This window comes from Amaranthus tricolor, chromosome 16 (genome assembly GCF_026212465.1).
Source record: "Amaranthus tricolor cultivar Red isolate AtriRed21 chromosome 16, ASM2621246v1, whole genome shotgun sequence".
Lineage (NCBI taxonomy): Eukaryota > Viridiplantae > Streptophyta > Magnoliopsida > Caryophyllales > Amaranthaceae > Amaranthus > Amaranthus tricolor.
In genome coordinates this window covers 4,049,140-4,075,445 of record NC_080062.1, presented here as the reverse complement: position 1 = coordinate 4,075,445, position 26,306 = coordinate 4,049,140, and the positions used below count along the sequence as shown (strand labels likewise).

The 26,306-nt window shown below is 31.7% G+C and overlaps 3 protein-coding genes across 4 annotated transcripts; 2 read left to right on the top strand and 1 right to left on the bottom strand.

Annotated features, from left to right (window-relative positions):
- Positions 1 to 4,657: 4,657 nt before the first annotated feature.
- Positions 4,658 to 7,505, bottom strand: LOC130803015 (cell division cycle 20.2, cofactor of APC complex-like). 2 transcript variants are annotated; one of them, XM_057667161.1, is made up of 6 exons: positions 7,113 to 7,175; positions 6,464 to 6,539; positions 6,264 to 6,384; positions 5,906 to 6,175; positions 5,242 to 5,823; positions 4,658 to 5,151 (listed from the first exon to the last, which is right to left on the bottom strand). In XM_057667161.1, exons 3-6 carry the CDS (start codon positions 6,333 to 6,335, stop codon positions 5,011 to 5,013), a joined length of 1,065 nt encoding a protein of 354 aa, XP_057523144.1. In that variant the 5' UTR covers positions 6,336 to 6,384; positions 6,464 to 6,539; positions 7,113 to 7,175; the 3' UTR covers positions 4,658 to 5,010. The 2 variants fall into 2 exon arrangements, with proteins under 2 accessions (XP_057523144.1, XP_057523143.1); XM_057667160.1 differs by having other exon boundaries at positions 6,264 to 6,539; positions 7,113 to 7,505.
- Positions 7,506 to 7,868: 363 nt separating this feature from the next.
- On the top strand, positions 7,869 to 11,031 carry LOC130803014 (uncharacterized). The gene is made up of 3 exons (XM_057667158.1): positions 7,869 to 8,209; positions 8,549 to 8,746; positions 10,390 to 11,031. Exons 2-3 carry the CDS (start codon positions 8,572 to 8,574, stop codon positions 10,596 to 10,598), a joined length of 384 nt encoding a protein of 127 aa, XP_057523141.1. The 5' UTR covers positions 7,869 to 8,209; positions 8,549 to 8,571; the 3' UTR covers positions 10,599 to 11,031.
- A 5,369-nt stretch (positions 11,032 to 16,400) lies between these two features.
- LOC130803013 (uncharacterized) lies at positions 16,401 to 22,592 on the top strand. Its single transcript, XM_057667157.1, has 4 exons — positions 16,401 to 17,160; positions 17,269 to 17,384; positions 20,702 to 20,942; positions 21,084 to 22,592. The coding sequence occupies exons 1-4, from the start codon at positions 16,708 to 16,710 to the stop codon at positions 22,374 to 22,376; spliced, it is 2,103 nt and encodes a 700-aa protein (XP_057523140.1). The 5' UTR covers positions 16,401 to 16,707; the 3' UTR covers positions 22,377 to 22,592.
- Positions 22,593 to 26,306: the final 3,714 nt, after the last annotated feature.

The window sequence follows — 26,306 nt, the reverse complement described above, 5'->3', positions numbered from 1 at the left end:
TAATCCAGAGAGAGAATCACTGATGATAATAATAACAAGTTTGTTTGTGGTTGCATCTAGTTGATTGCTTGATATAGTGAAAAGGATTTTTGAGAATTTTGATTGATACGTAACAATTCATTTTTTTTTTTTTTATAGAAAGATGAACTTTCGTATGACTGATGGTACATTCTAACAAAAATTAAACTTTTATCTTTCATGAGTTTGTATTAACTTCATTAATAAAGTTGCAAAAGCGATAAGCAAAGCTAGTGAAAACTATTAATTGATTTTTTTTTTTATATTTATTCCGTGGTAAGCCTAATCTTCTATAGGCAAATCTTCCAATATGTAGTAATCATTGAGCACCTATCACAAGATATAAGGAATAATCTTTAACTACTAAGTTAACTCATAATTATCATTATTTTCTAACTGATCTGAAAAGAAATTCAAAATAACATATTATAATTATTATTTTATTTGTTTATGAAGGGAATCCTATAGATATAGTTAGTTTAATTAAGTAAGGTGAGCTTGTGAGGTACTTGGCATGTTCGTGATGGCATATTGCTTGTTTTTACCTACATTATTATTATTTCTTTGGTAGTTGTGATGATAGTATGATGATTGGTTAGAAATCATAAAATTCTTGTAAAATAACACCAAGAACTCGAGGTGTACAAAGGTGTGCCTCCGATGTTCAAGTTGGTACTCAAATGTTAGTTATATGATATAGAAATAGTATTTAGAGAGAGAAAGTTTAATATTGTCTTAGGGACAAAAATATCAGTTTCCTTTATTATCCTAAAATGGTGTATTTACAGTGAGACTCAAGGTTTAATTTAGTGAACACTTATGGACTTAGCCCATATAAAATTTGGGCTCACATTTTATATGTACGAAAAATGTTTATTTCTGAAAATAAAAAAGGTGTGGTTAAATGATGGTCTTAGTTTAATTGTTAACGTTATTTTTTCCAGACTATTTCCTTAATTTATAAGAGCCCAGTACACATCTAATCACTTTTCATATTAAAAAAGAAATGAAAATTATGAATTTAAACGTTTCAAGTAGAGTTATATGAGATTTTCACATTTCACAAAGATCATCAGTTTTACAAGTTATAAAGAATATAGAGATATTTGACAAATAACCTTTATAATAAAAAAATTAAATTTATAAATTCGTACTACCAACTAATTAATTAATAGTAGGTAAAATAATTTAAGGATGACGAATGTTATATTTATAATCTATGTGTTCTTTAGCAGTATAATAACAGTTTGTTCAACTAACAAAATCAGACCCACCATTTTGTAGATCTTGTTGGTGCAGGACATTCATAACCACATGATCACCATTTACTAATTATTCCTAGCTAGTGCATTATTATTCTTTTTACAATGACTTCAACATTTTTTTTATCTTTTATTTTTAACTTTTTGGCTGGATTTACTATACTCTTTGTCATTCTAATGCATGTAATTCTTTTAAATGAGAGTAGAAGAGAGAAAAATAAAAATAAATAATTAAATTATGAAATTATTAATAAAAAATTTGATAATAATATGGTTTGGAAAGTCATTATCAAATTCTCATTTTTAAACACTTTTATAACAATGATAGATTTAACTCAAATTCAAAATTTTATTATTTATCGAACACTAAATTTGAGTCAAATTTATATTTTCAAATGAAATCATCATTACCAAATATAGCATAAAGGAAATGGTAGATTGATTTTGGATTTAATAAGTTTGTTATAATTGATCAAATTTAATTGAATCATATTTTTGGCTTGTTTCGTCTGGCTTCTATTGAGCAAAGTACTTTAAAGGTACCACATCAATAAATTTATCTATCAACACACAACCTAGAATGCTGACTACTAAGCACTTCCTAATAATTCTGAAACAATTAATCTTAATAACAGGTCGCAATTATATTTATATTTTTTCTGCCAAAAAAAACTAAGGGTAAAAAGGCAATTATTCAACAAGCCAATAAATATTTTATTTTTCTTATTATCAGGAATAATTATAAAAAAACCTTTCGACTATAGCTGATTGACTCAAAATATCATCATTAACATAATATACTCTTAAGTATTGGGATACTTAACCTTAAACAATATGGACATTATTTTAAACCAGTTGTTTTTTAGTTATTCTGATTCAATTAGCAGTAGTCAATACTTGGGTCTTGGGGGTATATAGAGTTAAATGATAGTTGAAGGTATGGAGGGTCCATTTTTTTCAATTTGTCTAGGGCCCATACAATATCACGAACGTCACTGATTTAGAGGTATACAAAGTTAAATGATAGTTTAAGGTATTTTGAGTCAATCAACAATATTGATTTTTTTTTTTACAAAATTTTTCTTATTAATATCAACCAAATTATATTTTATGATAAATATAAAATTATGCTCTATTATAGATATATGTTAAAATTCAATATCAATTTAGTTTATTTATAATAATCTTATAGTAAGGATCGAAAATTTTGATCTGTGTATGCAGTAACGTTTTTATGTTCATTTAACCTCCTAAATATAAACAGAAATTGCCATAAAAGTTGCACCCTTATTCCTTATCGTGTAACTTTTTTGCAATTGATTTATATGGAATTTGTTAGGATTATTTCATTATTTGTAACTTCTAATCGAGAATAAGATTAAGAAAATTAATAAAATGTATTAGTGTAGTTAAAAGATAACACATCACACATTTGTGATTGATTGTATGGAAATGTAAACTTTAACATGTAAAGGTTTGGAGTGCAAGAATTCACACCAAATACAAAGTGTAAGTGGTATAGGAGCCCGTGGGGATACATGAAAAAAGAAAGACAAGCAGCAGAAGCTATTTCCCACACCGCTTGACCACCGCTCGACCAGGCCTTATAACGTTTATCTAACACATTAACAGGTTCAGCCATTAACTCTAAATCAACAAAAAGTTGGGGTGCCAGTGCAGCAGGGCTTTCCCTGAGATTTGAAAGGTCCGGGGTAAAATATTAATTATGAGCCCCAAATTAATAAATATTTTGTATAGAACCCTAACTATCAAATATAAAAGTGTCATTTTTCTAGTTTTTTAGATGAGTCCGAGACACATACCCTTCTTGCTCACTTATAAGTGAAATAGAATAGCTCGGACCCAACAATGGTAGAACTATGAGTAGAAGATGAGTGAAAAACAGAGCACAAACAAAAGACACAAAAAACAACAACAACAATGTGTTTATGAGGTATCAATGGATAGCTCCCCTCAAATAAAGTATCTTATTATTAATATAATCTCAATTACACTAATGACTCAACTTGTAATAGTTAAGAGCTCACTCTTAACCCATAAAGGTTTCAATTTTAATGGTGAAACTCCACAAATGACATTAACACAAAGAAAACACTCTAATGGCCAATGCCCTAGTTTCTCTAGTGTATTTGTCTTTCTTCTTACTTCTAGTGATGTTCTAAGGCTCCCTTATATAGCCTAGCACATATTAGAAGCCCTAGGACCAATGGCTTAAAGCCCAAACAAATCCCGCAAATAAAACAGAAACTCGCTGAACTCGTGTACTGGAGCCTGCTCGATCGAGCAGACCTGCTCGACAGTCGAGTGTTGTTCCAAACTTCTGTTGAGCAGTAGCAACTTGGCTCGACCGAGCCAACCTTGCTCAACTGATTGAGCGCCCCTTTAGTGGCCTCTGGCTGCTACTGCCTTGCTCGAGTAATTATCACCTCGAGCCTTGCCTTTGTTCTTCGTCGCATCCTCATCACGACACCTCGAAGACCCTCCACACTAGGGTGATTTGGTGCTTGCTCTAACAATAGGGTTGGCTTTGTGGTGCAGTAGTTGTAGAAGGTATATAGCCTCATTCATCTTCAATCTACTTTTTCTCTATCTTATACATTATTTATATACAAAACTTCATGTCTTCCTCTTTAAAATCACTTAATTTTATTAATGACCTTTCTAGTTATATCAATGTTGGTCGACATTATTGACCTTTAATTGACATCAACATGATTTTCTTTAGAGTAAAAAACATCAGGATTATTCTCTCGTGTTTGTGGTAAGAAAAACATAAAAAATATTGAATTTTATTACCATTTGAAAATCAAAATATTACTAATTAGTAGTAGATAAGTAAAAGTTAATTTATTGCTTATAATTCTTGATTTTAGGTGAAAAATAAATTGTCATTTGTGAAAAAGTTTGGAAATTTGGTTGTTTGCCTTTGAATATGACTTTATTGCTTTAATTTCTATATTTTTTTAGTGAAAGTTTATTGTTTTAGATGGTAAATTTGTCTCACAATAAAATATAAATCTAACAAAATAATAGAGTAAATATTATTGATATTTTTACTAGGACATTGGTAATAATAGTAACAGTAAATGTAATGATAAACAAATGAAAAAATGAAAAAAGTTCCATGTTCGACTTTTCATTTATGGCCTCTAAATTGTTTGAAACGTCCTAGTGGGGATGGGGTTGACTGCAAAAGCAAGTAGGGAAAATATGATATTAAAATTTTAACTGTCATAGGTGATGAGTATGAAAATTTTCGGTCGATGTAGATATGTGAGAGGGCATACCACCATACCCATCCGACTCATTTGCCATCACTATTCACTACAATGATCACTTAGTTTCAGAGAGAGGAATTGAACTTGAAAGAGCATGTTGATAATTAAAGTCAAATTTAATGTTTGAACAAAGTACAACAAATGGTGATGTTTGAACTAGAAAAGGTTGAGATAGACACTCAACATACTTCATTAACGGTCACAACTATTTATTACAAGTGTATCTCGCTCATAAGAATTATGAGCAAGTTATGGGGTGGGAAGAAAAACGACAACCCTATAGCCATAAAGGATGATACGGCTTTATTACAAGTGAACATTTTGTAAACTATCTACAATCCTATCATATTTCCTTCAAAAATTTTTAAAAATGTACCATCTCCATAATGGGGATTGTACTTACAAACGTAAAATCCTACAAACCCACAGGGTCATCGTATGCGATTAACAAAGGCAAATGGCTCAGGAGCTGCTTTTGGTGCAGCTTTAGCAACTTCAGGTGTTCCAAACACATTCCAAAACCTTAGTGTCTCGTCTCCTGCAGCTGAAGCAACTGTGGATCCGTCTGGACTCTGTACCAAATAACGGAATAGCAGTTAAAAGAAGATGCATCCAATCCAATCATATGCTAATTGAAAGAAAGCTAGAAACCATATAAGTACCTGAGCCATAAATAGTACTCTAGAAGTATGCCCTGTTAGCTCAGCCATTTTCGCCATTGATGGGTATTTCCACAAGGTCAGCTGGTTCTGAGTGAAACCATGTGAGCTCAGAAGCTCGCGCTCATTCTTGCTCCACAATAGAGAACAAACTTGGGACCCAGTGTCAACCGAGTTCAAGCATGCTCCAGTGTGGGTGTTCCAGAACTTGATGCATCGGTCACCTCCACCTCCTCCGGAAGCCAACAAATTAGCCTGGAATGGGCACCAGGCCAGGGCTTTTACTGCGGCTGTGTGGTTTTCGAGCCTATACAAATACTGTGTAGCAGAATTGGAAGATGCCATTGATCTATCCCAAATATGAAGAAGGTTGTCATTACCACCACTAGCTAGCTGGCTTCCAGAACCGGACCATTTCAACCCACAAACCTGTTCGTGGTGTCCTCTGTAAGTCTCCACAATGTGATCTCTAATCCTCACATCATTATTGATAATTTTACCGTCCATTGATCCAGTCGTGAGGATGCTGTTGTTCCATGCTAGTGACCCAACACGAGCTCGATGACCACCTCTTAAAGTCCTCACCTTCAGGTATAAAATATTTTGTCAAATGAAATCAACAACTAAGAATAACAAATTGTTAAATTGAACTTCTAAGAGGAGCTACCTGTTGATTTGCTGTAGAATCCCAAAGCTGAACCTCAGCATTGTTCAGCCCAACAGCAATGTGACGGCCATCAGGACCCCAATTAACACTGGTTACTGGGCCTTTATCATCATCAACAGTGACAAGTTCTGAACTAGAACCACTAGATGCATCCCAAAGGTATACTGTGGTTCCAAGAGCAATAGCTAGTACATTGCTGCAACCCCAATCCAGTAGATTCAAGTAGTAATCATCTAAAATATCAGGGGCATCCAAAGTGCGCTCTGAAGTCTGCAATAACCATCACTCTCATATTAGAACATATACACAAATGATCATGTCAGTTCACTGAACCATATTTCCTCATGAATAAGTATACCTGAGGAATGTGCCTGCGAGTGCGAGGTTTAACGGGCTTGGATTGTTGGACAGTGGCATACTCCGGGGGCATAAATTGAACTGGAGTTGGTGGCTTGTTCTTGAATGCAAGAATCCTTGGCCTGTTCATGTTGAATACCTCCCTCAGCTTCTTCCGATAAGCCTCCTTTGATGGAGAGTTAGCTGCAGAATTTTCCTTACCTTTTCTCCCATCAGTCAACATGTAGTGTGCGTAATCAAAATCCATAGCTGATCGATTTGGTATAAACCTGTCCAACTGTTAAAAGTAAAACCAGTCACAAACGAAGCACCATTGAAACAAACTAATGATTAAGCCAAATTCAAATTACAGCTTAATTTAGCACAAATTTGACATCTATTTCTAAATCGTAATGTAATTTTGCAGAAAAGCAGTTGTATTCTCTTTTTTTAAAACTAATTACCATTTTGTATCGGGAAAAGAAATTCAGATCCAAAAGTTTCGTATATTGTCAAAATTTTGATTAAGATTTTATCTCTCTTTAATACATCAAAATCAAAAAGATTTTACATCTTTCTTTACTTGTAGTACATAAATTCAGAAAAAAAAACAGTCTTAGTAATTTCGAAATTAATTAACTGAATAAACAATCTTAAATATCTCAATTAACTATATTTTGACATCTAAATTCAAAATATAATATAGATTAAGAGTATTTGATGAATAGTATAAAAAAAATCAAATAAAACAATTGCAGTAAAATCACTCATTAAATCGTAGATCAAGACTCAACTGGAAATAACTTCTTCGATTTATTGATAGAATTAAACGAGAAATTGAATAATAACTTTTAGGGTTACGAAAATTTACATTTTCTTTAGAGTTCCTCCTGGGAAAAGAGATTTGTCGATTCATTCCTCGTGAATCCATTTCTTAAATTCCTGCAAACACAATAACGAAACACAAAAGGCAAACAAACAATAGATAATACAATGGCAATAACAACGACAAAACAAAACAAAAATGAAATTAAACCCTGCAAAACAAAAGGAATTAGACAATTGAGAACGAAAAGCAGCTAATGAAAATGTTAGATCCGGTGCAATTAGAAAGAGAGAGAAAGAGCAGAGAGAGCAGATTGAAGGGTGAGTAAATTGAATTTGGGGGGATTTTATAGCATTAGCTAATTACGGTTTTTGAATCTCAGGGTGGGTCCCAACGGTTATTTTTCTTGAGAGATGTTTGAGAATACACTAAAAATAGGATAATCAGTTAATCACACTTGCTAATTTTACGAAGTAAAAATATAACACCCAATAATAGCCACTAAAACACTATTAGCATTCTAAGCCACTAAAATTCTGGAAACTAACTTTGAATTGGTCATCATTCATTAAATGGGGCGAGTCGACCCAATAGGTTAAGGTCAGGTCACATTTTAATAGGTTATTAGTGGGTCGGATCAATAACGGTTCAGGTAATTAACGGATCTTAGTGTAAAGAGTTGAGTTGGGCCTGGTAGGATAATTATAGAAATTCAAAAAATATTTACCACTTTTTAAAAATAGGGTTTTTCTCACTTATACCCACGTACTTTTAAAAATTTATTAATTCAGCAACAATAATCATTTTTTATTGACAATTTAACACCAGTTAGTTAGATTTATTTAAGGCGTTAGTAATATTTTTTGAATTTTTTAAAAAAAAAAATAAAGGAAAGTAAGGGTTAAAGGAAAAACCCTTTCATTCCCTTCCTCTTCAATCGGGATAACTTCTCTGTACTCTACTCTGCTCCATTAAAATTCCACCTTCATCTTCTTCATTTGCTTACTTTTACCCAATTAAACCCAAAATTAATAGTAATTGCATCTTAATAATTATGATTGTGTAGATGAGATATTGTGGTTAGTTTCTTGATTACAGTAGACGAGATTGTGGTTTGAGTTGATTACATCAAAATAATCAAGGTAAAGTTTTTGAATTTATGATTTTAAAAAATCATTTGCAATCACTTATGGATTTATGATTTGAATTGCATGTGTTTTTAGCAAGTTTGTTGATTGTGAATTGTTGTATACTATTGCTTGCGTGATTGAATTTTTACAAATTACATTTTACTTTTATTTAAATTTGATGTACAAAAAGTGTGTTGTTGAATTTGAGTTAATTTACCAATATTTGTATGCAGAATGTCGGATAGGATTCTCAAAATAGTATATATGAGCAAGTTTGTCAAAATTGTGATCAATGACATTGATAAGTGTTTGCTAATAGATGTGTTGAATGATATGTGTGATGAAATGCAGACTCTGACTTCAACCTAATTGAAATGATGATTGCTGGAAATGCACATGAGTATATTGACACCAATGTCACTATAGAAACTGACCATGCTTCAACCAGTGAGTCAAGGGGTTCAAAAAGAAGCAAAAAGGGAAAGAATGCTATGAACATCACCACTCCTGATCTAATTGATAACATGATATCACAAGAACCTCAACTGGGTATTTTGCCTTAACTGTAGTGTTTGATTTTTTTTGCTACTCTGATCTTTATTTTAGGATATTGCTATGAATTACTTTTTGAACATTTTGTAAATGGTATTTATATGAAGTTAATGACAAATCAGATGAATTTTTATACCAATGACTAAACAAAGCTTTTCATTACCAGTAGCATTATAATGTGAATATGGCTTATATCAACTTTTTTTTTTTTTAGAATTACTCTTTGAACAGTAGCTATTTTAGAATTGCTCAGTGAAGAAGGAAATTGAAAATGATGAAGGAAGGTGGAAATGAAGTGTTGGGGATTATAGTCACGTGATATTTGGAGAGAAATTTCTCACCAAAACCCAAAGATAACTGTTGTTAAGTTGTGGGTAAAAAATGGTTATTGTTGCTAAATTAATACTAATTATTGGGTACAATTGAGAATTGGTAAATTTATTGGGTACAGCTGAGAATTTTTTAAAAGTACGGGGGTATAAGTGAGAAAAACCCTTTAAAATATATTTATATATGATATTATATTATTATTGCATATATAGGCAAGTCGACCTAATGGACAATATAGTAGAATAAAAACTATTATATAAACTTTTAAAAAACGGGTCAAAGTACGTCGGGTTTAAATGGGCTTTGACCTGCTCCGACCTGTTTAAATTTGATATGATCCATCCCATTTAAATTTTGACCTGACCCGGCCCAATCCGTCCCATTTAAATTTTGAACTGACCCAGCCATTAAACACCTCCTCTAATCCTGACTGAATTCTTTTCCCATTCTTTGAAGTCATCTTTTCAGAATTCTACTAAAGTTTTGTTTTTCATTCTTTCAAATTGAAGGATTCGAGTGAAATTATATAAGATTCTTTAACCTATAGTGCATATATATCATATATATATATATATCCATTGTAAAAAATTTCATGGGGAATGACGAAATGGTTTAAGTCAATTGTTTGAAGAGGGGTTTGATTCTCTTGGGTTTTAGCTAATTTTCACCTTCACAAAGGTCATAATGTAGACGAATTGTACAACAAATTGTGGCTCCTCAATATAAGTCACATTAAATTGATAGTGTACGGATCATTGGATTGTATGTAAAATGTAGACGAATTGTAACCTAGAAAGATTAAAATGGTAGTAAAAGCTTTCGAGAGGCTTATGGCTCTTCAATATGGTAAAGAATTCATCCTCAATCTCTTATAAATGAATGAATACCTTTCTCTTACCTTTCGTCCTCTATTTATACTATTTACCTCTTGATCTACTCCCTCCGAACTATTTTAGTTGTTCCATTTCTTTATTTGGCAAAGTCATTTTAGTTGTCACATTTCTATTTTTGTCGATCTTTTTTTACCTAAATATCCTTAGTTCACACACGTAATTACGAATATACCCCAATATACCTTACTTACTCAATACCCTTCACTACTTACCCCTCACTATTTATCTTTTTTAATGGACCCCACACTATCCTTAATAACCGTGCCCAAGTAAATGGGACAACTAAATTAGTTCGGAGGGAGTATTATGCAAGCAACATTGTATGGCTAATTTGTGGTTTCATATATATATTCTAGTACCTGTTCAATTGTTTCCATGTTCTATATATTCAAATTGCGCTTGTTTTTTTTTTTGTAGGCTGTAAGAACATTGAACTGATTAACTCAGTGTTGAAAACCATTTTAGCTGTATGCTCAGTTGCTCACCCTCAGATACTGTGCACTCTTTGTTGTGACTGGAGATTTATTAGGTGTACCAAGTTTGTCGCTACGATTCCACACAGCTGGCTATTGGAGCTGATGGATGATTCACAGTCTTGCTATCTCGTTTTATTTTCCTCAATATGAACCTCGGTTTTTTACGTTGTGGGTCTCATAAATGTCTGACCTTCCCTAACCTATGTTTCTTTTTACTCCGTTTAGACCACTGTACGCCTTAGACTCCACCTTTGAGATCAGGCTATATCCGCAGTAGATCAACTCTAATTAGAGGTGTTCAACGGGAATCGGATCAAAAATTAAATGGGTCGGGGCGCGTTATGTCAAATGTTAAAAGGGTCGGGCTGGTCAAAGCCCGTTTAAATACGATCCACTTTGACCCGTTTTTAAAAAGTTCATAAAATAAATTTTTAATTAATAATAATATCACATAAAAATAGAATTATTTGCAAAGAAACACCTTTTAAAACCCCTTTTTTGTAAAGAAACACCTTTTATAATTTTTTTGTAAAAAAACACCTTTTAAGAGACTTTTTTTAAAAAAAAAACACCTTAAATCAGTTTCCAGTGACTTTTGTCAACTTTCCGGCGTTGACTATGCCATTTGTCAACTTTCCGGCGTTGACTTTTATTTTTATTTTTATTTTTATTTTTATTTTTATTATTAATATTAATTTTTTAAAATTTTTTTATTTTTATTATCATTTAAAAAAAATTAAAAATAAATAAAAATAATAATAATAATAATAATAATAATAATAATAAAAATAAAAATAAAAACAAAAATTAAAAAAATAATAATTTTTTAAAAAATTTTTTAAAAATTTTTTTATTATTATTTTTTTTATTATTATTTTTTTATTTTTCCTTTTATTTTTATTTTTCCTTTTATTTTTATTTTTATTTTATTTTAAATTATTATTATTATTATTATTAATTTTAATTTTATTATTATTATTATTATTATTATTATTTTATTATTATTATTATTATTGTTATTTTATATTTTTTATACTTTTTATTTTTATTATTATTATTAACTTTTTTAAAATTTTTAAAAAATTTTTTTTTTAGATTTTGTTTTTATTTTTATTTTTTTATTATTAACATTAATTTTTTTTAATTTTAATTTTTATTATTATTTTAAAACAAAATTTTAAAAAAAATTAATAATAATAATAATAATAATAATAATAATAATAATAAAAATAAAAATAAAAACAAAAATAAAAAAATAATAATAATAAAAATTAAAAATAAAATAAAAATAAAAACAAAAGGAAAAATAAAAAAATAATAATAATAAAAAAATAATATTTTAAGATGTTTTTTTTTATAAAAAAGTCTTTTAAAAGGTGTTCTTTTATAAAAAAAAATTATAAAAGGTGTTTATTTACAAAAAAGGAGTTTTAAAAGGTGTTTCTTTGCAAATAATTCCATAAAAATATTTTAAAAATAGTAAAAAGAATGGCAAAGAAGCACATCCGTGAGTGACCTAACAGCGACCAAGACAAATTGCTGTAGGCACCAAGCTTCAACGATGTTCAAATTCAAAGTCTGCAACCTAATATTCCGCACAATGCAGGGTTTGGAGGAGAGTAGAATAGCGGGCAAATTATACCCGTGCCTCCTTCAAGGAGTGGGCAAGGAGAAATGCGCGCTTCTACGGCGACATAGAAGTATGATAGAAGACCAACTGTTGTGAATCACTGACATCATGTACGTGCGATCCCCCTAGTTATGGTATCTGTACAATATGGAAGTCTTAGCTTCCAGGCATTTGAAACCACAAAAGTTTTATGCACATAGGGAGCTCCTTAACGAATTAGACCAACCAATTTGAATGTCCTTTTGCTGCTACAAGCCACTCATAACCACAAAATCATCATTTACCAACTGATGCCTAATTTTCTGAGGACCCATGAAAGTTTAATCATGTGGCCAACTACTAAAACACATCTATTGTTTTAGCTAGCTGTGACAATCTTTTTGGAATTAAGTTTTTAAAAGGGTGTTGTAAGGACCGGTCCAAAAAATGGGCTATACCAATTAAAATAAAGCGGACTATAAAAGAGCTTAATAAGGGTCAAAAATTGGCCTTTTTTAAATAGCATAATGATGAATAATTTAATTATTACAAATAGCAATGCCAATAGAGATTATTAACGTTTCTACAATTTAATTATCACAAATTGTTGTAAGAGACGGTCTTTCCAAGAAACGCATTAGATATATGGACTAAATAGCCCAATTAATACAAATTAAAGAGAAAATAGAAATGTGAGCTTCTTGTTTTGAGGTCGTCTTTCTGAGAGACGGTCTCTCACAAGACTAGCTGTTTAATTGTTATAAATTAATCGATTGGGATTATAGTAATTTAAAGTAATATAAACGAGCCGGATCGTGCTGGGTCAAACTTTTAAAGCTCGACGTGTATAAAGTCCATTTTAAGTTTTAAATGGCTCTTATCCAATTTTACCCATATTTAACTTAAGTCCGATCCGACCTTTATCCGGTCCATTAAACACCCTTAGTCTATAGTAAGTCACATAATCTATTGAAACTAATATTTGCCATAGGCTATAGCAACTAATGATATACTTCCTTTCTCTACTAAACATTTCATTGTTACTTGCTCTTTAATCATCCTTACTGTCAAAATCCGGCCTTTTAAAGCGTCGGTGCATAGAGTATTGTAAATAGTTATCAGAAATGACAATATAATTTCATGTAGATGATAGTGAATGATATTATCCTCGTGTTTTTTTAATAGTCACATTTCTCAAAAAAAAATTCACATAAAATAATTATTAAAACCAAAAGAAAAGGAGAATACTGAATGACAATTCCTTGCCATTCTTTGAGACATCAACGTTTTACTGAAGCATCAAAAAATTATTACACCCGTGAAAATGGCTGTTCCTTTACCCTTACCTAGAAGCTTAAGGCATGGTTACGATTGAAAAGTATCGTCCTTTTCTTCCGTTTTTTAGTCTCATTATTTATGTTTGATTACGTTTATGCGTCATGATTATTTGATTTATAGCAAACTATGGCAAGTTGACTATATGTCGTGATATGTTACCTCTTACCTCTTGGTTTAAGATAAGGACAGTTGACATTGCGTCATATCTTCTAATTGCTATAATAACCAACTATTCCGTGTTCTATAGTCTCGTTAAAATTTGATATTAAAGTAACATATTTTTACAAGAATGTCGCTTTTATTAACAAACTTAAAGCAACATGAACAGTAAGATTTTTAACGTATTGATGAGATAATTTAAGTTTATACCTTTGCTTTGTTATATTTTTAATGTCCTTGTTATTTTTCATACTCTCATCCACGCATTTTATCACATATTTGTAATTTCAAAGGGTTTAAAAGAATAACAAATTGAGATGTTGACTAAATATTTTCTTACTTTTACGCGCTTTGCTGAATTTTCTTTTTAGTCTCTTTTACATGTTTCTTTTAACTCTTCATAAATAATATCTTTATACTCCTTTTCTTAGCTTGTACAAGATTTGTAATTGTAGCAAAAGTGGTGGGTATAATAGACTAAAAGGGTAAAGTTATATCCAAAATAAATTTAAGACAAATTCATTAAATATACTGAAATTAAAAAATAAGAAAAATTAAGTAGAATAAAGAAGTATTTTTTACTAATTTTACCTATTTTTTTTCACTTTATCATACTTCTAGTTGGTGTTATTTTTTTTGTAACGAGGGATTAACAAATTGGATGGATAAAAACAAATTATTGCGACAAAATATGAGTATTAAAAATAGCCATTCCACAATAAAAAAAAAAATTGACATTATAACAACCGCCTTTACCGCCTCCCTAATCTTAGTAGCGGTCTAGACTCCACTCTTACGTAGATATGACTCATTTCGCACTGATGTGTCACCGTAATGTTCGCCCGAGTCTTTCTCCTGTAATAGGTCCCACTTCAAAACTGACTGATGGGACCCACAATAAGTGAGCATCCTACGTGGTGCCCACAAGACATTTTGTTAAAGAGGCTGGCAGGTAGTGGCAGCCCCTCAAAAGAGAGTAAAGGACAACGTCATCGTAAATTAATTAATTAATGTAACATGAATTGTTGTCACTTGTGAGAGATGATCTCTTTGAAGATGTGTAAAATATATTTATTAAATAGCCTAATTGATATAAATTAAAGTTAAATTAAAAAATATTGACTTTTTTATTTTGATATCGTCTTTTTAAGATATATTCTCTCACAAGAGTAAGAGTAGCTGTTAATGTAAATAAATAGAATTTTTAAACTAGTAAATATATTATTTTATTAAATATTAAGTTTGATGAAGGAAAAAATGAGGTTCATAAACATTAACAAAATATTATAAGCAAGTTAGTGAAAAAATTATAAGGACTGTAACTAATCAAAAATATTTTAATAAAATTAGTGAGAAATATTTGGGACAATAACAAATATAAAAGTGTTTAAATAAAGTTCATTGAAGATAAGTAGAGACTAGAAACCATAAGCATTTAAAAATATTAAAATAAAGAGGAATAAAATTATAACTAGAAAAATTCTTTACGAAATTAATAAATAAAACACTCAAAATGACAAATTAGAATTTCATTAAGAAACGAAGGACCAAGTACCCAAGAGAAGTATAATATTCTCTTGCGGAAAAATTAAACTCTAAAAATCTCATTTTGGTTTCAATTTTTTTAGCACTTTGTGTTTGTAATATTCATAATTGCTTGTTTGCTTTGATAAATTATATTTTTGTCTCTTTGAATTTGCTATTAATAGTAATATTTATAATAATATGTCATTATAAATACTTTTTCTGTTTACTTTTTGCATAATTTTCAAAATATTTTTTTAGCCTTAATATCTCTAAATACATATTATAAAAAGTTATAAAAAATATATAATAAAAAATAATACACGAAAACAAATCAAATAAGACCTTACATAAATGTAGTTTATTTTCTATTTGTCACTCAAAAAACTTAGTCAACGTTCTCTATTTTTATTTCAAATAAGAAAAATATAAAGAACGGAGAAAATATTAAGGTATAAATAAATTAGATTTTTAAAAGGTAATTTGAAGATGAAGGCCTTTACAATTAAAAATTACTCTAAGGTAAATATGAATTTTAAAAATTAAATTTCCTATTGCAAACGTCAGCCTAGCTTCACTATACACGCTTAGAGCCTGAGACCCGGAGTTACTTTTCTTCACTTTGCCAATGAATACGAACCCGTTTGGTAAGTGGTAATAAACAGTAGTAATTAGAATGAAAAATAAGTATAATTTTGGTTGATTAATTTCTTGGTTACCTTGATGGTCTTGTTTGACTTGAATCATCTCATTTTCTTCATAAAATTCATTCCAATGCATTACCATTGAGAGATGTGGTATTAGGTGGTAATGAAAATTTGTAAGCAAAAAAATTTTTTGTGATGAAAGTTTTCATTACGATAGGAATAATATGAAACTTTTGTTGAAATTGTATACTATAAATTATTTCCATTACCGCCATTTATTACAAATAACTAAACGGGTCGAAAGTACTACTAAATTTTTATAGGGACCCACACAGGATCAAGTCCTACGTGGATTTATTAATTTTTGGTGATTAAATAAAAAGGTGTCGGACTTAACTCTTTACAAATCAACCCTAATTCAGAAAATACTTTCACATCCGTTACATTTTTTTCATTCTTCCTCCGTCTCAAAATATTTCTAAAATTTGCTTTATTATGTAGTTTAATACACTAATTTAATTTATAATATCTTTAATTAGGTATAATAAAAAATTAATCACAAATTAAAAATGATAAATAAATAGTTACGAATATCCTAATGTTGCAAGTGATATGAATCTAAGGAAGCATATAAATATAAATATAAAATATAATATAAATATATAAATATCGTCATTTCAACCCTTATCATCTCATTTTGCATTTCGGAACGGCAGCGCTTCGGTTGAAGATTTCTCATCTCCCATCTCAAATTTACTTCCCTTTCTCCCTCTAGATTCTTCTCAATAATTCAGCGAATTCATCTTTTGCGGACCTTATTTCAGATATCATCACAGTTGTCTGCAATATATTTTTGAAATTTAACGCTTTCTCAATATCTGGATTCGCTAATTAAACAATACGATTAAAAACTACCATTTTTTGTTGAAATAGTGAGATTTTAATTCTTTAGGGCTTCAAATCTACGATAAACGATTTCACGATGTCAAACTCTAAGAAACAAGAATCGATGAACAACGATGACATAATCAATTGCGATGACATTTACGAGATTGTTGAATCGGAAGTTACGTGTACGAATTCTATCGAGATTGTTGAATCGGAAGTTACGTGTACGAATTCTATCGAGATTGTTGAATCGCATGATATGAGTACGACTGTCGATTTTTCCGCCGGAACTCCAATAGTTGACGGTGGTAATAATGGATCGAGGTGTTTGACGAGTCGATTGAATGAGATATTAGTTGAAGAAGGCGATGGAGATCTGTTGATGCAAGAAACTGTTAGAGAGAGTAATTTCATGCAGTGGCTCCAAGCTCTGGATTTCCAACATATTGGAGCTTGTCGTGTTGATGAGAGATTGAAGCCTTTGTTAAAGATTAATGCATCAACCGGTGCCGCTTCTGAAGATTACCTTCTCTCGCATCTTAGCAAGGTTTTTATTTTTGTTATAATTTGTAACTTATATGAAAATGATATCTAAAATCTTGATTTATAAGTTTGATTTGCTAATTATTTTTTTCGGTTTATGTGAAATCAACAGTACTTTGAACCATCTGAAGTTGGGTTGTTAGCAAGATGCTTATGTGTTCCACTTGTTTCAATGCGAGTCGGAAAGGTGGAGAAGCAAGGATCCATGTTGTTTCCGACTTCTGTCAGGTAAAATGAATTAATATGCAGCAAACCTCGATGTTGTCAACATGTGATATGTGAGATTTATGAAGTGTTGAAGATATATGCTTTTGTTTTTGAGTTTTTGCTGTTGTATATAGTTTTCGTTTGAATGAACTGTTAGTTTAATTTCAATTGCAAATTAATGCTGTTGACACCTTAATTTGTATACGAGACGATTTACTGCGCACAGAGAGTTGTCTTAAAATTGGAGTATTGAGGAGGATGCTGAATGCTTTGTCCCACTTATTTCATATCATTTTGAATTATGAAGTGCGAGCTCTCTCAGCAGAAATGATTGCAAATGAGTGGGATAGAGTTGTATTTATGTGGATTAGTTATAAGAAAGGTTGAGAATACAAATAATATATGTGGCATGAACTGTATTTAATCTGTTATTATAAAATATGTTCTAGGATTTGAGATGATTTGGCTCAATAATTTAACTATGATTTCCCTAATTCCCTTAGTTCCCTAATGCTCCTAGAAGTGAGATGTAGAGGCAACGTGAGTGGAGAAAACAATGTACTGTATTTCGTAAAGGATTGAAACGGAGAGTGTATTACTAAAAGTGATTCATGATATAGTTGTTTTAAGATAAATGTTATGTAGGATGCTCTCTTGTTACCAGAAGCAAGGAGATTGAGATGAAGTGCTTTCTTTTGGTATAATGTAGGACTATAATTTTTTAACTTGATTAAATGGTAGCATTTTTGTCCACCTTTTTTCTTAAACGTAATTTGCTGATTTAAATTTCTTCTTGGGCTGTGATTTTTTAATGATTTGAGTGGTTTTTCCTAGTCCAAACTAAATGTCTTTATTGTTTGTATGAATTTATTTCTATATGTTTGTGTTGAGTCAAGCCTCAAATCTCCACATGATGGAGGTAGGTTCGATCACCTCGTAGCGTACTCCTTGACTTGTACGTTCGAAAACGAGGTTGCGAGTGCAAGGAAGTATGAGAGCATATGTTTTGGGTCAATCAATGAAGTGATTGATGAGAATGATCTAGAGTGTCTTAATGTTGAGAAGACGCGAAGAATGGGAGGCATTGAAGAGGGCTTGACAGGTCGAGCACGTATGGCTTGCTTCGTCAGTTTCCTGTTTTGTTGCGGTTTTTTGTGGGCTTTAAGCCCGTTTTGTTTTAGGTTATTCTAATATGTCTTAGGGCTATATATAGAGTCTTAGAACATCATTAGGTTATAAGAGAGAGGCATATACAAGAGAGTAAAACTAGGGTTCATACCATAAGAGTTCTTCCTCTTTGTATTTGCATATTTGTGGTAGATTGAAGTAAAAGTTCTTTGCTTTGGGAGATTGTTTTTAAAGCTTGTAAGGTGAGTCATTAATGTATTCTTGCTTATATTAACGATAACATACTTTGTTTGAGGGCAGGGGCGGACCCAGTTAGGGGCAAGGGGGGGCAGTGGACCCCCCAATCTGAAAAAAATAAATGAGCTTTAAAAAAAAAAAAAAATTACTTTAGCGACCAATTGGCGACGGATTTGCGACCATATTCCCGTCGCTAATTCGTCGCCAATTTGCTTTTCCATTTGGCGACAATTTTTTGCCCTCGTCTTTCCGTCTCCACAACCGATATCCGAAATTTTGACCCCCCAATTTGAAATTCCTGGGTCCGCCACTGTTTGAGGGGGAGGTATCATTAGATACCTCATATATTCTTGTGTTTTGCCATTGTTGTTGCTTGCTCTATCTTTGCTGTGTTTACTTTGCATTAGTTTGTTTATTGTTCTTCATCAAATATCGTAGCCCATTCCCAACAGTTTGATTTGTTCTGGGTGAATGCACAGAATTTTATGTTTTTACAGGATATCTGAGGTTTACATGGGATGAAAGGGTTCGAAATACATCCATTTTTAACTTAAGATTCCAGGTGGAGTGTGTTTCGGATTGTATTTCTACTCTTACATTTTGAATTTTTTATTAGGTGTATCTATTGATTTCTAATCCTAACGTAGGCTTGATTAAATTGACTAGTGGATTATCAATTCGCAAATACTCAAAGAATCAGGTTGGTCTGGGAGTTGTAGCCAAATGGATCAATATATATAGCATTGTTTGCGGTGCTTGGTAATAACTTGTTTTGAATTGACCTTAGGATCTGTCAGTGTTGGATGATTATTATTTGAAATACTTGTACCTTTTTGATTTTGGCATCTAATTTCCTGTTTGTTTTGCCTTCTTATGTTCTATGACAATTTGATAGTTGTATTATCAAACTTCTGCAGTTCTTTGAGTGATTAAACAGCCTTTATGTACTTGCATGGGTGAGACTGCATATATGTTAACCTCCTGCCTTGCCTACACGGGATCCTTACCTGACGTTTAAATTAGTTGTCATTTGGTAGAATATGAGAAGCTTGTGTGGTCAGAAAATGTCTTACGTTGTGAATTAAATTTAAATAAGGGTGGCAATCCTATATTATGTTGATGATGACAATGTTCATCCTTCCAAATAAAAATGTCTTTTCGCTTGTAGGTAAATTGGACGTATCTATATTGATCTCTGAATTAAGAAGAAGAGAAGGTAGTTTCATACTCTCACATTATCTATAATCTGCTTCCCCCTGATCTTGATATGAGGACCCTTTTTTGTTGAAATTCTCTTCATATTTTTAGATTATAAATTTTAAATTTTCTGTCAGATGTGAAGACATTGTATCTATTTATTGTCAAATATTCATATCATTTTGTAACTGATTTTATTATTACCTGCTAAGATTTGAACTCCCCGCCCTTTTTATGTCGAGTGGATTTCTGACATGATATATTTTCTAATCTTATAAAGTATCTTGCAGCTATTCTTTACATTTCTTTTTGATCGAGAGTTGTTTTTGTATAAGTATCCTCTAAGAAAGTTATAGCAGTCTTTTTTTTCTCTATGAGAGAGGTATGTCTTGATGTTGAATATTGGTGCAAAAAATTCACTATTTTTGGGTGTGTTCTGTTAGGCATTGTAGTAGTCGTCTTTTTTAAAGTTCGAGTACTAGTGACAAGATAATGCAGGAGTTCTATGCTACATTTTGTCTTTTGATTTCAAAAAGGTTCACTGATGTTGTGGAATTTGTAAGCCAGCAATAAAGATATAGCAGATAAGAGGGGATTTCTGATTCCTCTCTTTGATTATTATTGAAATATCTTTTCCCTAGTCAAAGATTATATGTGAATTTTCTCTAATATGTATTTTTGTCATGTGGTCTGGTTTAAATTCTGATCCTGTAGGTCCTCTGTCATGTTTTTCTAGTTAGATGTGATTTTTTAATTCCTATTTTATTTTGTCCCAGGGGAAATTTGAGTCTTACACTTCTTCCTTCATCCGATCTGCGTGTCTCATTTATTGGGGACAATGGCACGACGGAAAGGCTTGCAACATTAAGTGATCCCGAATATTCTTCTGTAACAGTGGAAGAAATCCCTGCTGATCGGTCTGGTAGATCATTTCTAATGAAGCTCCCTGATAGAGAAACAATTTACTTCTGGTGCTCTGAGAATTCAATGCTAGTTGGGTGCGACTTGCTTTTGAAGGTATCGTTGGAATACTGAATATGCAAATTGCTAAATGTAGTTTGATTTTTGAGATTGTTATGCATGAAGACTTTAGAGAAAGTTTTTTACTTGCGTTTGCTAATCTGAAATTAATTGTTTCTGCATGTGGTGATCCATCAGATGAAAGATTTGCTCATGAGGAAACCCACCTTGACTGAATTAACGGGCATTAGTGAATCACGTCTTGAGCGCTTTGCAACTCATCTACGTTCCTTTCTAGTTGGCCCCAATTTTCAAGCTACTTCTACAGCTTTGTCTTCTCCCTGGACAGATATACGAACAGATTTTGGTGAGAATACCCAATCACCCTCAACTGCTGTGAAGCCTATGCGTACAAGACAGAGTGGTGGTATAGCAATTAAAGGCCACACACAGTATCAAGGTAGCCTCAGTCCGCGGCCTAATTTATTTAAAGAAACTTCCTTGAGGAGTACCTCTAGAGAAAAAATAAGACGGCGGGGAGATCTCCATATTCCTGTTGGTAGCACAAAAATGACCGAAGCAGTCTTAAATATTTCTGAGACGGTCAAACCTTCAGAAGCTTTCACACCCAACTCAATTTCTTCCTTGAGTTTTCTGGAATCACTTAGAAACTGCAGTGTTCCGGAGTCTCCCAATGCAACTATTCAAATCCCTCCCTTGGGAGCATTTTTATCTCCTTACTACTGCTGGTGCCCTCCGTGCACTACTCCAACAATGGCACCAATTTCAAAACTTCCGACTTCATTAGCTGAACCCTTCTCACTACCACCCCTCTCTACCCTTTTACCCTCCACAGGAACTCCCAGCATGCTCCCACAAGTTCCCCCACTTGATCTAGCTAGTGAACCGACACTTGAATTCCCTTCATTTTTGTCAGATCCTCTGACTAGACTATCCTTCGCTAACCAAAGCACACAGCTTCCTATCTTCACACCCTTAATGTGTGACCCGATTGTGCACATCCCTGTGCTTGATGTTTGCTCTTCTGGCCAAGGCTATTTGGTAAGTGCTGGGCCTGGTATTGCATCCAGCATCCCATCATTGCACCCGAAGCTGGTTGGTCCAATGATGTCCGAGAGCGAATCAATGGTAGATAAAGGTGCGAGGGAGACCTTGAGACTGTTGATCGGAGGATCCAGCACTCAATCCTCTGCATCGCTGATGGGGGTATTCCCTGCTGTTCTGAATGATGAGAACAAGCAAGGTGTTGTAGTCGCTGGAAGCCGTGGTCTCTACAGTGGTATCAGCGATGTCAATGCCATTGTTAATAGCTTTGCAGCAGTGGGATTAACTTCAGCATCTGAAAGGTCCACTCGAGCTGTTGGCTTGAAGAGCTTTTGTACTTCTGCTTCGGATGTTATTGAGCATACTTCAAGCAGTCTGGATTCCCAAGATTCCGCATTCATGCCTATGGACAAGGAAAACAATTGACAGGAAAAAAGCAAGAAAGGTCCGTTTTTCCGCTTTACCTGTTTTTAGGCTAAGATTGGGTCGATGCAGAGGATTGTAGATATGGCTAGCTTTTGTAGGTTTTGGTGCACTAGAAAATGTAAGTATGTCTCTTGCTCAACCCATTTCGTTGGTAAATCATTGATGTGAACGAATGTAAATGACTTTTGTAATGCCAATCTGGGTTTGTTCTTAGTTTCATTTGCATTTCTTTCAGTCCTTCTATGTTGTAGTTAGTAGACTTATACTTTAATTTGATGCCATTGATTTTTTTCATCTCCTGTAGGAATTAGGATGTAGTTCTTTTGATCCTATTTTTGCTATTTTTACTGAAGTTAACTTTTTTATACACTTGACAGTTGACACAATTACTAAAACTGCCATTCACATGTCGAAGTGTAAGAACTTTCTTCATAATAACAAAGAAAAATGTGATGATCTTTTAGTAACAAGGAAGAGTACTAAAAAGCATTTTACACCAAACTCTGCTTAAATTTAAAATTATCTCATCACTTCAGAGAATAGTCAATAGTTTTTAAGGTGGTAATGGCAAAAGAAAAAAAGTATGAGAGGCTGAAAACTTTATTATCATGCATTGACATTACACATTAAAAAAATAGGGTAAGTAATGTTAAATTTTTTTAATATTCACATTCTATAATTTCTAATTAAGTACAATTAAAAATAAGTACAATTAATAATATTTAGAATTAAAATAATATACTGGTAATTCAGCAAACCAAATGAGTTGGGAAGGATTACCAAATACTATACATGTCTGATGATCAACAAGTACGTGTAGATAGTTAGCCAATAATATTTTATACTACCTTCATTCCATTATATTTAATAGTGACATTTTTCCACACAATATGTCACACTCAAATAATTAATAATCTAATCTTATTAGTCTAATTGACTAAATTAATCTCTAGTAAGCAATGATGCATTATTATATTTGAACAAACTCATCATCAATTAGAGATGATTGTGGGTACAATAACATATTACACCTGCCCCAAATCCTTTTCAATTTTATGCCCAAGTTTCTATTTGTTTTGACTCATTAGGTATGGTCTATGTTTAGGTTTAAAAAAATAAATGAGTTTCAACCTCGCTTTAGAGCCACTCTCAACCCAGATCCACCTCATACCAGCACATGACTTGACGCATGATTAATTTTAAACTCATTTTAGACTTATATTTGACATGTAGGTTCTTAGAATTAGGCTTTCAAAGTATAAAATCGATAAGTATTATAATAATCATATTTAGTCTCACTTAAGACACATTTAGTTAGGACTTTAGACTCAAGGTCTAGGTCTAAATTTTTTAGAGTTTATAAAATTATTGGTTCACAAAAAAGATTTGGGTCTAATTTTGAAATTGATTTAATCTGACTCACGACCATCCTTATCCATGATTGATGCAAAATCAATACTCCTCAATTACATTATACATGTTACATTTTCTTTATTTAACCGTTTTAAATTACTTGTTTATTACTATTTTGACAAATAATAACTATGAAAATTTTATTTTGCCCTTGCTTCTTTTATACCCATACCTTATTAACTTTTACCACTACGTTTGTAGAGGTTATAATAATATTTCTACCGCAAAAATACTTATTTCTTAATTCTTGTGCTAAGTCTTTTTGAATAAAACTATAAAGAGAAAGTAGAAACATGATAACCTATTTACACAAATTTCCAGCTTCATATGCAAGTTTCTCGTTTGCAAAAGGATGATACACTCATATTTTGAGTTCTTGTTTTCTGGAAGTTCCAAGAAAATCAAAATTTGTTGCAAATTGCAATATAGGGCGGAACAAAGATTTTAGAGATTCTATTTATATTTATGAAGTCTTTTAAAATGGGCCCTTTATTATATGAAAAAAAATTTTCCACTTCAAGAAAAATAATTTAAGACAAAATGTATTGTAACATTATTCTAAAACTATTTCAAATATAAAAAAAGGATTATAAACAAATCACTTAAAAGGTGTTGCTTAAAATCGGGCCTAAATAGCACTTTTAACATTTTAAATCCTTTATTTTTGAGGCCCTAGACGATCAACTAGCCGGAAAAGTAAAGTGTATATATATATATATATATATATATAGAATCCTATACTCAACTTCTGTTATGAACACTACCCCTAATATGTGGCCTTAATTAAAATTAATAGGACTCAAGATTAGTTAAACAATGATTTAACAGGATGAATCTCTAATAATTAATTATATACATCTGCAGGAGTAATACCAATAGGAGTACATATCCTGTGTAAACGTCATGCATTTATATGGTTGTCTTTATTTCATGCAAGCATATTGTTATTATTAGTGGAGTTAAATTAATCACTTTTAAAATTTATGATTACTAAATGTCAGAATCTGCCAATTGTATACTCCTAAGCATCTTTTCCAAAGTTCTATATTGCATTAAATAATAATAGGTCATCTGTATATAAAAAAATTAGTTGACTCGATAGGTAAACTATTCATTATTAATTTATAAAAAAAATATATTTATTATTGGTGAGTTAAATTTCATTATGTATCAATGTCTATTAGCAGTGGCCTAGTGAGTTGTTTACCTAGTGAATAGATAAAGTAATCTACTATGTGTATCTCGTTCTGCTAAATTACTCCTTATTTGACAAATCATCATGGGCTTGAAAAGACAAGCTTTCAAGCCCACGCCAAATAGTGGACTCGATTGTATAAGTTGGCATAAGACGAGAGTTCCTTCCAAAAGCCATGTGGTAGTAGGTGAACGAGACCACCAAGCTAATATGTTATTCAACATCTCATTAAATCACTGATCTGATATTATATATGAGCATTTCCTGAACTCTCTCCCTTACATGTGAACCATCACTTTTTATAAACTCGTGAAGTTCCCTAGAAAGCTAGCTTTGATACCATGACAAACCATCACGGGTTCGTGTGGATTATAAGCCCAAAATCACAAGTGGGCTTTTGTGTACAATATCACGTAAGATAAGAGTTTACCACACAAAAAAACGAATGAGGTTCCTTCTCAATATCATGGTAATGGGACGTCCATAAAAGGAATAGCCAGCAAATTTATATTATACACTAGTCAATATTTCATTAAATCACCGATATATATTAGATTATATATGAGCATTTCTTCAACATTATTTTTATAAAAAGTTTTCTTCAACATTATTTTTAAAAAAGTTTCTTTGTGTTAATTATAAGTTAGATGACATTATAAAAACAAGTAAATGATATAAATATGTTAATAAGTCGTCAATCCCTCTCCCTCCCTAAACCCTAACCACACAGATTGAATAGAGTTTGTTCAAGGTGAGCAGAGGATATGGAGATTGGGTGGGCATTAATGAAAATTTGGTAGCGGCAATTAAGTAATTTAAAAACTAATTTTAAAATAAAAATGAAAAAATGACATGTATTTTCAAGTTTACTGTCACGAAAAATTAATGGGTCTACTTTTGAAAAATCAGCACAGTAATTTATATTGTAGGTCACAAAAAACGTATTAGACACAATAAAGTTGATTGAGACTACTCGAGTCTGAAATTAATTTTTCTAATAAAAAATATAGTAAAATCAAAGAGGCAATAGAGACAGCGGTAAATTTTACATAAATATTGCATGTGTTCCTTATATATTCTCATTAAACCAATCGTCTTTTATTTAATGTCGTTTCAGCCATTAAATAATTTACAGTTTTCTATTTTTTTAAAAATAATTCTTTTTTTTTGGTACTAATAGACTAAGAAAAGGAGAATAATAAAAATTAAATTTAAATTCCTATTAAAAAAATATAAGATATTTTCCGACGGAAACAAAATCAATTTTTCCTGGTCTTCAAATAAAGACAAAATGATTACTTCGTTAACCAACTGTACCGGCC

Excerpts from the sequence above, each read along its gene's own strand:
- LOC130803015 (XM_057667160.1), bottom strand. The coding sequence starts at position 7,172 with ATGGATTCACGAGGAATGAATCGACAAATCTCTTTTCCCAGGAGGAAC. Across the intron at positions 6,540-7,112 it reads GGAGGAACTCTAAAGAAAAT|TTGGACAGGTTTATACCAAA; the intron begins GTAAATTTTCGT and ends TACTTTTAACAG. Across the intron at positions 5,824-5,905 it reads ATTCTACAGCAAATCAACAG|GTGAGGACTTTAAGAGGTGG; the intron begins GTAGCTCCTCTT and ends TTATACCTGAAG.
- LOC130803014 (XM_057667158.1), top strand. The coding sequence starts at position 8,572 with ATGATGATTGCTGGAAATGCACATGAGTATATTGACACCAATGTCACT. Across the intron at positions 8,747-10,389 it reads ATCACAAGAACCTCAACTGG|GCTGTAAGAACATTGAACTG; the intron begins GTATTTTGCCTT and ends TTTTTTTTGTAG.
- LOC130803013 (XM_057667157.1), top strand. The coding sequence starts at position 16,708 with ATGTCAAACTCTAAGAAACAAGAATCGATGAACAACGATGACATAATC. Across the intron at positions 17,161-17,268 it reads TTCTCTCGCATCTTAGCAAG|TACTTTGAACCATCTGAAGT; the intron begins GTTTTTATTTTT and ends TGAAATCAACAG. Across the intron at positions 20,943-21,083 it reads GGTGCGACTTGCTTTTGAAG|ATGAAAGATTTGCTCATGAG; the intron begins GTATCGTTGGAA and ends GTGATCCATCAG.